Genomic DNA, 13477 nt, shown 5'->3' with positions numbered 1-13477 from the left:
TGAATGATACTTAGATTCTAGTATAAGACAAGTAAACAGATAGTCATGTTATTGAGGTAGTTGCTAAGAGACAATAGGAAGATAAATAGTGCAGGACAGAGAGGTAGATAATGATGATAGAGAATGATTATTTTAGATGCTGAGATCCATTGGAGCAGACAATTAAAGGACCCATACAAATGAGTATTTGGGGGAAATATATTCTGCACAAAATAATGACCGTGATTTGAGAATGTACTTTGTGTGTTTGTGAAGTAGAAAGAATGCCAATGTGTCCAGCATCCCCAGCTTAAAGAGTCACTGAAAAAGTTTTCAGGACCTTTGTGGAAGGAAATAGGTTCATTCTATTCAAACACTATTTTAGGAGCTAATTGTTTTTATCTTCTTTGTAGGTGGTAACAGCTACCGGGACACTTGCTTTGGGAATCAACATGCCTTGTAAATCTGTGGTTTTTGCACAAAACTCAGTCTATCTGGATGCCTTAAATTACAGACAGGTACTTTATGCATAAATTTCTCAATATATTGCTAAAATATGGCCAAAGAATAGAAAAACCAAACCAAGCCACACCATGAATCATTAGTTTATAAACATGTTGTAGTTCATTCCTTCCTGGCTACCATTTTTAGCTGTTGTATAGCGGACAGCATGTGAGTTTGGGATTACGTAACCACTGCTGATCAGGCGTATGACCTTAGATAGGACGTATAAACTGCTTGATACTCTTTTCCTTTGTTCAGAGTATGGGTGGTGATTGCTGTCCTATACATTTTCAAGCAATAAATGAAGTGACTTGCAAGAAAGATCCCCATCAAAGGTGCTTGATAAATATTCACTGTTCATTTACTGTGCACAAGAGTTTGAACCCTGGAGTTATCTTTAATGCTTTTATATTCCTTGATCCTGGCACATGGCCTATTAACAAAGCCCACTCCATTACTCTTCTTTGTGATATTGGATTTTTGCCTTGCAGTCTCTGAATCCACCATCTTTCCTCATACGATCTGATCTTGGCCTTATATTATTAGATCAATTTCCTTGATTCTCTATTACCTTATTCTACTGAAGACAGCATAGTTTATCTTCATATTGTTTCCCTGTTTAGGGACACTTGGTTAAGATTTCTTACTGGCTACATTAAACTTAGATGTCACCCAAAATTCAAGTTTTTAATCAAAGCACCTCCTTTTTTTCAACTCTTAGTACTTCCATTTTTTTTTCTTTTTAAGAGATTTCTTTTTTGTTTTTTAAATGGGCCTTTATTTATTTATTTTTCTCATTTATTTATATGCGGTGTTGAGAATCGGACCCAGTGCCTCACACATGCCAGGCAAGCACTCGACCACTGAGCCACCACCCCAGCTCCTCTTAGTACTTCTTAATCTCCTCATAGGGCTTCTTCCTACCCAATATAACATGCTTGTAATTCCCCACCAACTTACCAGTCCCTGTCTTTCTTTACTTCTACATAAACACTCCTCTTGTCTCATGTTTGGGAATCTCGTATTTAAGGCTCTGGAGACAGGGTGTTGAGATATTTGAAATGATGGATTTGGGGATTGAAATGCCAGGGTTTGAGTTCTGGATCTCCTGTTTTCAGGTTGTTTCATTATGGGTCAGTTCCTTCCTTCCTTCCTTCTTTCAGTACTGGAGATTGAACCCAGGGGCCCTTAACCACTGAGCCACAGCCCCCAGCCCTTTTTATTTTATTTTGAGACAGGGTCTCACTAAGTTACTCAGGGCCTCGCTAAGTTGTTGGGCTGAATTTGAACTTGCAGTCCTTCTGCCTCAGCCTCCTGAGCCACTGGGATTACAGGTGTCCTCCTCCCACCCCCACCACGCGCCAGCTGGGTCAGTTTCTTATATTCCCAATACCCAAGCTTCTACATGTACTATGGGGATAGTATTATATCTATCTCATATGTTGTTGTCAGTTCTATATGGGGAAAAAAGAAGAACTTAGTGCTTGCTATACAGTTAATAATGAAATTAATATAACCCCTGGAGTTTGTTCTTAACTTGCTTTTGCAAGTATCATTTCTGAATTTTATCTCTCTCATGCATTTCCTTGATTTGTGGACAGATTTTATTTTATGGCTCGCAGCTCAACATATTTGTATGTGAGAGAAAGCAGGAGAGAAAGGGATGAGAGAAAGAGATGAAATGAGATGAAATGAGACGAGATGAGGAGGGAGAGAAAATCTATATCACAGAGTTCAGTTTTTAGTGAAGTTGAAATCAGGGTCTAGTCTTTCATCATTGTGGCCGTTTTTGTTCTGTAGATCATTTTTACAAATCCCTGATACATTAATGGCATAGAATAAGGACATAAGAATGACAAATGTCTCATTTTCCAACTGTTTCAGACATCGTAAATTTCTTAAGCCCTACATAGTTCGACATCCATTTCAGTTAATTAATGTTCGGATATAGGCATACTTTACAAACTTGAAAACACTGTAAAAGACTCAATACTTATACTATGATAGGAAAAGCACTTAGGGGAATTTCACGTTGTGGTTCTATTCTGTTTCCAGATGTCCGGTCGTGCTGGAAGACGAGGTCAGGATCTGCTTGGAGATGTATATTTCTTTAATATTCCATTCCCCAAAATAGGAAAACTCATCAAATCCAAAGTTCCTGAGCTGAGAGGACAGTTCCCTCTCAGCATAACCCTGATTCTGCGACTCATGCTGCTGGCTTCCAAGGGGGATGACCCAGAGGATGGCAAGGCAAAGGTACCGTGCTGGGCACTGCCTGAGGCTCAGCCTTTATCGTGGGCCTGGCTAAAATCTAGACTGCAAAAGACCACCACTTTCATGGTCTTTAAGTTCTTCCTAAAGTCCTCCTGAGAGGATTGGGGAAGCTGAGGGGATAGTGATTAGTTTTGCATGTTTCTACTATCTGACATAAAATTTGGGGCTGGATGGGAATTATGAATCACTCAAATAGGATTCCAGTTTCCATGTGTGACAGACATCATCAGATGGCAGATAAGAGTGCTGGCCAGGGATAGGAAAAGATCTGGGTTAGATTCTGGTTTCTATCATTTAGAAACCAAGAGGTATGTTTTCATGATTTTGTAATAATATTTATTTTCATAAAAAGGAACTCAAGTTTATTAAAGAATATTTAGGAAATATAGAAAGTTGAAAGAAGGAAAAAAAGTATCCATACCTAGTTCTGCTTCCGAAAGGGGATTAAAATGCCAGTTTTTTTTTTTGTTGTTGTTGTTGTTATTATTTTGTCATTTTGTTATTTTTTCAATCATTTTTCTAAGGCATAGATATGCATTTGGTGTTTTTTTAATGCTGATGAATATAATTGAACTTCAGAATATGGTTGTAAACTTTATCTGATATTTTATACTGAGATAAATATTTTGTGTCCAATCACACAACGGAAGCCTTAAGATTAATAATTCACTTGATTTTCATTGATGAAAATGCATTGTTGAAAGGGTCCGCATTAGTTTAGTTTGCTGTTGTTGTTGTTGTTAACATAATGCCATAAATTGTGTGAGTCACAGAGAAAAGAAGTTTATTTTGTTTCACAATATAGAGGGGTGGCATCTGCTGAAGGCCTTCTTTCTGTCAGAGTCCCAAGGTGGCACAGAATATCACGTGGCAAAAGACAGGGAGCAGGAGTGTGTGTCTCTGGTCTCTCATATAAAGCCACCGGGATTCCATCATGGGGACTCCACCCCCATGACTTCATTCCTGATAATTTCCCAAGGGGCCCACCTCTAGATACCACCGTCAGATCAAGTTTCTAAGCTCTGAATACCTCATAAAGGGGAATGAGTATGAATTTGGAGAACAGATCGTGTTCAAACGACAGTGGCACCCCCTCTTCCCTTTTGTTTCTTTTTTGGATGTCGATTAGTGTCCCGGGTAAACCAGATACAGTTTGCTGAGCTGAGAATTCTAGGACTCTTGTGATGGGTTGGCCAATTCCACAGAGCAGGCACACATGATTTTAGACCCAAATTTCCCCATTTTTGAGGTGGTAATTTTACCTCCCTGTAGAAAGGAGTGTGTCTTCTAGCAATCCTTGTTCTTCTTTTCAAGAAGTTTGTCAGGGTGATTCATTTTCTTTGCCTTAGCACATTGGAGAAGACTTATCTGTAACCTTTACGTATGCCCACTTTGATTTCTGGGAATACAGTTCTCAAAATGTGCTTTTGCCCATCATGTCATACTAATTCCTGCTTTGCCTGTTGGCATTTAGTGTTAGAGGAGAAAACTCTTGGGGTCTCAGCTGAAGAAGCCAGGTTTATTTTTTTTCCTCTTGCAGTAATTTTCTTCTTTTTTTCTGCTGATATAACTATCCGAACCCTTTTTCTTTATCCTCTTTCAAATGATTTTTTTTCCAGGATTTTCTAGTTTATAAATCCTTTTTAAAATCAATGTTTTAGGTATTACATGATGAGATATTTCAGTCCTGATGTGAGGGGTTTTATTTTTGTAGGGAAAATATTGCACATAATGCCAAATTTACCATTTTAACCATTCTAAATTTACAATTTAGTAGTATTCAATACATTCACATGGTTCTATAAGGCTAGGGTATTTTTCTTTTTTTAATTTATTGGTTCTTTATAGTTATGCATAACAGCAGAATCCATTTAATATAATTACCAAAGCCAAAAAAAATTCTTTAAAAAATTTGTTCTTTTTAGATATACATGCCAATAGAGTATATTTTGACATATTATACATACATGGAATATAACATCCCATTCTTGTGGTTGTACCTGATGTGGAGTTACACTGTTCATATATTCTTACATGAACATAGGAAACTTATATCTCATTCATTCCACTGTCTTTCCTATTTCCATCCACCCTCCCTTCCCTTAATTCCCCTTGTCTAACCCAATGAACTTCTGTTCTTCTCTCCCCTTTCCCCTTAATGTGTGCTAGCATCTGTGCATCACAGAGAATATTTGGCCTTTGTTTTTTTGGGACTGGCTTATTTCATTTAGCATGGTAGTCTCCAGTTCTATCCGTGTATCAGTAAATTCCATAATTTCATTCTTCTTTGTGGCTGAGTAATATTCCATTGTGTATATATACAACATTTTCTTTATTCATTCATCTGTTGAAGGGCACCTAGTTTGGATCCATCGCTTAGCTATTGTGAATTGAACTGCTGTAGCCACGTCAATCTAGTATGCTGATTTTAAGCCCTTTGGATGTATGCTGAAGAGTGGGATGACTGGGTCAAATGGTGGTTCCATTTCCAGTTTTCTGAGGAAACTCCATATTACTTTCCAGAGTGGTTGCACCAATTTCTACTCCCACCAGCAATGTATGATGTACCTTTTCCTCCACATCTTCACAAACTTATTATTTGTATTCTTGATAATTGCCATTCTGTCTGAAGTGAGATGAAATCTCAGTGTAGCTTTAATTTGCATTTCTCAAATTGCTAGAGATATTGACCATTATTTCATATAATTTTAATAATTTCATTTCTTCTTCTGTGAAGAGTCTGTTCAGTTTCTTTGCCCATTTATCGATTGGGTTATTTGGTTTTTTTTTCAGGGGGGTTAAGTTTTTGAGTTCTTTGTGTAATCTGGAGATTAATCCTTTACCTGAGGTGCGCATTAGCAAAGACTTTCTCCCATTCTATAGGGTCTCTCTCTTCATGTTCTTGATTGTTTTCTTTGTTGTAAAGAAGCTTTTTAGTTTGATACCATCCCATTTATTGTTTTTAATTTTACTACTTGAGCTTATAGGAGTCTTGTTGAGGAATTTTGTTCCTAAATTGACATGATGAAAAGTTGGGCTTACTTTTTTCTTCCGGTAGGTACAGTGTCTCTGGTCTAATGCTTAAGTCCTTGATCCACTTTGAGTTGAGTTTTGTGTAGATGGAGAAATAGGGGTTCAATTTCAGTCTACTACATATGGATTTCCAGTTTTCCAAGCACCACTTATTGAAGAGGCCATCTTTTCTCCAATGTATGTTTATGGCACCTTTGTCTAGAATGAGCGAACTGTATTTATGCAGGTTTTTCTGTGTCTTCTATTCTGTTCCATTAGCCTTCATGTCTGTTTTGGTGCCAATACCATATTCTTTACTATAGCTGTGCAGTATAATTTAAAGTTTGGTATTGTAATGCCTTCTGCTTTACTTTTTGTCTGTTTGTTTTTGAGAAAAAGGAAAAAGAAGGTTATTCCTTTGTTAGCAAAAGAGAAACACAGGGGACTCCTGTCTCAGAGGCTATAATTCTGCCCATCAGCAGAAACAGGGGTTTTTAAAAGAGGTCATTGAAAGGCTACATTTTGTGTGTTTTCTGTTGGAATTGCAATTCACTTGTTAATTTTGAAGATAGTCATCTCTGAGATCTTCTGGTACCATCCCCAAAGTCTGGATTACTTTGCTCCTATGGTGGCTGTGAACTCAAGGCCAGATAGCTCTGCCTAGGATGGGGAAGAAAGGTTATCCTGTTTCCTCTGAGATTAAGGATGGGAAGAGATTAGAGAGATGCAAGAATACAGGAAGAGAAATGTTGAGGGCTGAAAGTAAGTCAAGATGGCGCCTGGCACTTTGCCAGGAGGAGTGGTTTGTGAAGCAACGCCAGCGAGCCATTCAGATGATGAGGATTCCTTATTGGCTGACTGCAGTATCTAGATGATGTGAATTGAGTTAAGCTGTGTGTAATTAGTTAAGTATATATACCTCTGCTGTCCGGCAGGGAAGCGGCTCCTGCTATCTCGGGTGCCCGCTACTTTGAGTTCTCCCTCAGTTCCTGCTGAGTTCACTCACAATAAAGTAGTTCCCACTTGAACCTTCAAGTTGTTTGTCACCTCCCGGTTATTTAGCCCAGCTGGACTACAGCAGAGAAAGAAACATATCAATTTTGAAAATAAATTGTGGTGGCAAAGCACCAAGGGCTATATTCAGAGCATAAAGTGGACCACTGTTACATTTCCCGACAATTAATTTCTACATTTCATTTTTATGGAAAAATAGACAATGAAATCTCAAGCTGCTTCCTGATGAAAGAGGGCAGTGTTGGAGCAAGTATCCCAAAGTCTTTGTTCTCTAATAGGTTGGGCATGGAGAGTTAAGGGTATTCAACATCAGAGTAGTACAAAGGTCCACAGTGGTAGGTGGCAGGAGTCTGGACAAGGCTCACATAGGGCAGGGATCATGCTAAGACAACAATAACCAAGACAGCAAAGCATTACTTTTTTTTTTTTTGTAAACCATTATCACAAAAGCAATTCCTATTTTAGCCAGTCTCTGAGAATCTGATCTCTGGTTAACTTGTTGAACTCGTCTCTTGGTGTCCCACTTGCCCACTACTTGCTTCATCAAGATTAAGGCACATACTAGTTTGAGAACAATGGTTCCTGCTATTTCTTTTCAGATACATGCTTTGGCCTTACCTCATTACATTGTTTGTTCTAACATTACTGTCAGTGATGTCTACTCATACCACCCGTCTTATGTGACAAATGCTTCCCCTGATGGCTGCATTGCAATTCTTATTCAAGTACTACATGCTACAAATATTTATTAAATCTACACCAAAAAATCTGGCAAACAAGTATCACTTGCCTTAGAGTACTTACCTTGTACTAGGTCAGAGAAAATAAAAACACAATATAAATAGAAATAAATAAACATACATACATGCATAGGTAGATATTTTATGTGATATAAGCACAATGCATAACTAAGCAATATAAGTTCAAAGTATGGATCATATGATGTTGTTAATCACTATAACCTACAATGTGCAATGTTTTAGGATTCAAATCATCTTTTTAAAAAATATTATTTATTTATTCTAATTTGTTATATATGACAGCAGAATGCATTTCAACTCAGCACACATATAGAACACAATTTTTCATGTCTCTGGTTGTACACAAAGTAGTCACACATTCGTGTCTTCATACCCGTACTTAGAATAATGATATCCATCTCATTCCACCATCTTTCCTACCCCTATGCTCCCTTCCTTCCTCTCCCTCTCCTTTGCCTATCTAAAGTTCCTCCGTAACTCCTATGCTCCCCCCATCCCCATTATGGATTGGCATCCTCATATCACAGAAAACATTTGGCCTTTGTTTTTTGGGGATTGCCTTACTGTACTTGGCATTTGTATTCTCCAACTTCATCCATTTACTTGTAAAAGCCATGATTTTATTTTATTCTCTTTTAATACTGAATAGTATTCCATTGTGTATATATACCACATTTTCTTTATCCATTCATCTTGGTGAGGCTCATCATGGGGTCTACCCTTTTAAGGTCACAGTGAATCACTATGAGTTCATCACCTCGTAACTACTCTGCTGTTTTTTGAGAGTTGCAATCTCTGACTAGTGTAGAAGTGGCACATGGGTAAACAACAACAACAACAAAAAGACTGTAGAAAAGGTCATTTTTAGTGCCCTTAAAATGTATCACCCTTCTCCCCCTTTTCCTTCCTGCTTTCCTCTCTCCCTTCCCTCCTTCTGCTTAGTCCATTCCCTTTACCAAAAGTACAAATTCTTTCTTGGTTCTATAACCTCTCCATCCTAAAAGCAGCAAGGTTTAAATTTTGGTAATGCTAGAAAGTTTTCCTTTTATTGAGACTATATAGACATTTTTGTGGGGCCTCAAAAGCTATGTGAAGTTCACTGCTGTTTGACTCTGGAAACCAATCAGTATTTTTTATTTCTTTGATTTTAATCAACGTAGTTCCATTATTTTTGCAACAATACTGCAGGATACTGAATAATAAATCTTTTTTTTTGCTCTTCCAGATCAAGACCTATACGCTCTTAAATTGGAATGACTTTTGTTATCAGATTGCTTAGAAGTACATTTTATTTCTTATGTTCTCTTCCATGTGCTCTGTTTTGTTATAGGCAGGATATCTGTGTAGGAACATGATGAATCCAATTGTGTGAAATTGAGTTGAATCTTGGATATTGCTGATATCCATGTGTACAATAGATATGGACAATACCTACTCTATATTATCCACTTAGGAGTGTATTTATTTCACATGCTTATCAATTTGGGTAAAGAAAAGTGCTCTTTTTAATAGGTGCTGTCAGTGCTAAAGCACTCATTGCTGTCCTTCAAACGACCCAAAGCCATGGAGATGTTAAAACTCTACTTCTTATTTTCTTTGCAGTTGCTGGTGAAAGAGGTATGATTATACTTTTTTTCATTTCTTTCTTTTTCTTTTCTTTTTTTTTAATGAAATAGGTTTGCTAACATCTAGAGTTTTTGCCATGTCAAGCTCATTGTAATCTTTAGAAGGTTACATTCATCATTAATATTACTTATAATTATCAAAGTTGGGCAAGGTAATTGTTATCAATCTCTCTTACATTGGCATTAAAGAACTATTTTAAACTAATAATTTTTTTGTTCTTTTTCTTTAGGGGTATATAGATCAAGAGGGCAATCCTATGGGGTTTGCTGGACTTGTATCGCATTTGCATTATCATGAACCTTCTAATCTTGTTTTTGTCAATTTTCTTGTGAGAGGTCTTTTCCATAAGCTTTGTCAGCCAACTAAGAAAGGTAAGCTTGTAGTCTATCTATATTTATATCTATATCTATCTCCAAAAAGTAGCAATAGATTTGTAGAAAGTTAGCACTTCAGGAATGTTTCTCTCTACAAAGAAAATACAGTAAGTATGTATGTAATTTACAGATACCCCCAAATTAGATAAAATAAAATTCCCACTAAAATTGACTATATGGGAAACAACCATATTTCCTGACACCTACTATAAAATGTCAACTTCTTGAAACTATTAACTTCAGGGATGGCTTGGCTATAGGATTCAGAACATATTGAATAATATATAACTTTTAGAATATCTTCTTCTAATTAAATATAATATAGTCTCATCATAAAAAAGGGTATAGGAAAGTAGTATGTTAAAAATAGAAAATTATCCCAAATTCTACTATCCGTAGACAATCACTATTAGTATTTGGGAATATTTTCTTCTAATTATATTTTCTTTAAATATAATTGTATGGAATAATTAAATAACTGGTATTATATTAATTGTATAATCTAGAATCTTGTTTTACTCCTAAACATATGAAATTTTGCCCATATCATGTACATTTTTAAAATAATTTTCATTTATCACAATTTTTGTGAAAAGACTTTGATTTCATTTAAACAATAAAGCCCTTACATAGTATCCCTAAAATAAATGTTACCCTCTCATAATATTTGTGCTTAATTTTTTCATTTCCTAATGCCTGCTGAACTCAATGCCTTTTACATTACCTTACCTTCTATACTGATTGATAAGAAGACTCTATTTTTCACAATAGATCTAGTTGGTGTGTTGTAAATATACATTGTTATATGATATAAGGTTACTCAGGGAATTCTGTTCTCCAAAAATGTGTGAAAGAGGGGAATTAACTTCAGTCCATGGGATGTACAATTCCATTCATTGATGTGGGGATAGGGTGTATGGTTGCAAAAAAGAATATAGAAAATTTGAGAACTTTATGAGGCACACGATATCAATAACATTATTTGTAAACTAGGAAACTAAGTCACAGAGAATATAGAGAATCTAAACAAATTGGCATGGTTCTATCCTACAGTTTTAGTAAGTCAAAACGAAGATTGAAATATAAACAATCTGAATCTAGAGCCAATGAATGTTACTAAGTGTCACTTTTTTTTTTGGATACTGGGATGGAACCCAGGGATGCTTTTTCATTGAGCTCTATCCATAATCTCTTTTTATTTTTTATTTTTGAGACAGGGTCTCATTAAGTTGTTGAGAGTTTCATTAAGTTGGTGAGTCTGGCCTCCAATTTGCAAATATCTTGCCTCAGCCTCCCAAATTGCATTTCAGGGCATTTCATTTTTTTTTTTTATCACTTGAGTATAGTGTTCATGTGCCATAAACTTATAACAACTCAAGTTGACAACAACTTAGGTCAGGCAGGCAGACAAGGCCAGGAGGCTATTTTGGGGCCAAATTTTAGAAAGTCTTAGAAAGTTGGATTTTGTTTATCAGTCATTGAGTCAGAGAATTTTGAGTAGATGAGAGAGACATGATTAGAATTCTGATCATCTACTAGAATAGACCAAAGTGAGGGAAATCTATGTAAGGAGATAAGGCAATTCATGTTTGGGATGACTAGAATCTAAACTCAGGTAGGAGCAAGACTGAAATAAAAGCACAGATGAAAACTGTTATCAGTACAGTGATTCTGTAGTACTATATCTGTCTCAAATTTTTAATTTCTGTGAAATGAAATGTAATATAACTATCAATTTAAACATGAAAATAGATACTTTTTCACATTTATAATAAGACATTGTTTCTCATAGGCTCAAAACGTTTTTCTCAAGATGTCATGGAAAAACTAGTGTTAGTTCTGGCACACCTCTTTGGAAGAAGATATCTTCCAGCAAAGTTCCAAGATGCTGACTTGAAGTTTTATCAATCAAAGGTAAAGTGTATAATTATGATAAAATTTATTCATTAAGGTTATTAAATATGTAATTCAAAAGTTGCCCTCTATAAATCTATTAAAAAGTTAAATGCCTTGAGTAAAAAATGAAATCAAAATCTTACTCATGTCTTTTATTTGCTTTTATTAAATCACAGCATTAAAAGACTAAAATAATCAATGTGGGTAATTACACATTTAAGTGAAACAACCATTCCTATGATTGAACCTACAGTTCTCTTAGGATCTTTTTACCTTGATATAATGGATAAAATTGCTGTTATAATTATTGAGGAAAAGTTGACTGAGGGTGCAATTTGGAATATAATACTATATAGTACTATACATATATAGTACTATATGTTGTGAAGTATAGCACATTCAGTTAGAAAGCATTAGACTAGTCATCTAGGAAATCATCACTTTACTCACAGAGAACAGAATAATAGAAACTCCTTTCCAATTTTATTATTTTATTTGCAACATTTTCTTTGGTCATGATTCCACATCATTTCAAATACTATTAGTGATATAGTTCATTAGAATCTGAGAAAGTAGAACATGCTAATTTATACCAGATAGCCTTAGTGGAAAGATGCTATGGAACAAAAAGAGAAGAGTTCAGTCTATATTTTCTAATCCTACAATGTTGAATTATAAATCTGTGCCCTTACTAAATATCCTCTAGATCAGTGAACACAACATTAGTCATTGAAATATTATCACACTTTTTCACCACATGTACATTCTTGAAATACTATTTAATTGTTCTATTTAAATAAAATTGTATTTATTTAGAACTATAAAAAGAAGGCCATCATATAAATTCAATAAAAGTAGATTCTGAGTAGAAACCTTCTCTTTCTCTCTCTCTCTCTCTCTCTCTCTCTCTCTCTCTCTCTCTCTCTCTCTCCCTCTCTCTCCCTCTCTCTCTGTATATGTAATGATGATTGGAAATTGTTCTACTTCCAGGTAAGATATACTCAGTAGATGGTTGTCATTCTTCCTGCAGCAGAGAGCTATGAAAGAAATGATGACTACATGTGTTGAAATTGCATAGTGGCAAGAACTTTCCCAGATGTGATAGAAATGTCAACATAGTTTTTGTCTCAGAGAACTTGCCAACCCTGGACATGGGTAGAAATTGAAATTAGCATATATAGAGGGCCTCTCCAGTTAGAATAAAGAAGGCCAATAAAATTTTGTGTTTATATACAGCTCAAGTTACAGATTAAAAAATTTATAGACTACAATCATGTAATGAGTTTTCATCACTATAACATACCAGTTTTGTTCTCAGAATCCCAAGAGAACTATGACTTAGGAATGGAGACAAAGCAGATATAAACTGAGTATTATTAAAATTGCAAAACAATGAGAGTTCACTTCAGTCTACTTGAATTGAGATTCAAGTAATTCTTAATTCTTAATTCATTGCTGCTTTCTCTTTTGGCCAAATACAAAGATGGGGAAACTTAGTTTGATAAAAGATAACATCTGAAGCCTATAAAACATTTTTGTAAGTTATTTCTGATTTGAAAGAAAAAAAAATTCTAAAGAAGTGAGTAAGCAGTAATATATTCCCAATAAGCAAGAAGAAAAGAAGGTAACAGTAGAAGACCCACAGATTTAAAGTTAAAATACAAACAAGGACTTTCAGTATGACTAATATGTTGCAATAGGGAAAAACATAGACAAAATTGGTAAAAATGATGGAGAGTTTCACTAGATGATTAATATATTTAAAAGTGATAAGTGGACATTACAAAACTGAAAATACAATACTTGACTCCCAGAATATATGCAGCCAGAAGTCAGAATCAATAAGTTAATATAACTCAGTAGAAAGTATCCAAAGTGTAACCAAGAGAGAAAAAATTAAAATAAAATGAGGTGCCATAAAAGATATGTGGACCATACTGTATTGGAATCTGAAAAGAAGAAGAGGAATAAATATGAAACTGGAGTCAAAAAAGCTAATGGCTGGGAATTTTACAAGTTGATGAAAGACAGAAAATC

The 13477-nt window shown here is 35.4% G+C and overlaps 1 protein-coding gene across 1 annotated transcript in view; it reads left to right on the top strand.

Moving 5' to 3' along the window:
• The window catches only part of Ddx60 (DExD/H-box helicase 60), an 84334-nt gene that overhangs the window by 59089 nt on the left and 11768 nt on the right, over positions 1 to 13477 (top strand). Inside the window, exons 29-33 of the mRNA XM_076853648.1 lie at positions 393 to 497; positions 2539 to 2739; positions 9057 to 9161; positions 9400 to 9541; positions 11337 to 11458. Of these exons, the coding sequence (XP_076709763.1) occupies positions 393 to 497; positions 2539 to 2739; positions 9057 to 9161; positions 9400 to 9541; positions 11337 to 11458 (675 nt within the window). The remainder of the gene's footprint in view (positions 1 to 392; positions 498 to 2538; positions 2740 to 9056; positions 9162 to 9399; positions 9542 to 11336; positions 11459 to 13477) is intronic.

Source organism: Callospermophilus lateralis, chromosome 4 (assembly GCF_048772815.1).
Source record: "Callospermophilus lateralis isolate mCalLat2 chromosome 4, mCalLat2.hap1, whole genome shotgun sequence".
Taxonomy (NCBI): domain Eukaryota; kingdom Metazoa; phylum Chordata; class Mammalia; order Rodentia; family Sciuridae; genus Callospermophilus; species Callospermophilus lateralis.
The sequence above is the reverse complement of the archived record's forward strand: the minus strand, read 5'-3'. Positions and strand labels throughout refer to the sequence as shown.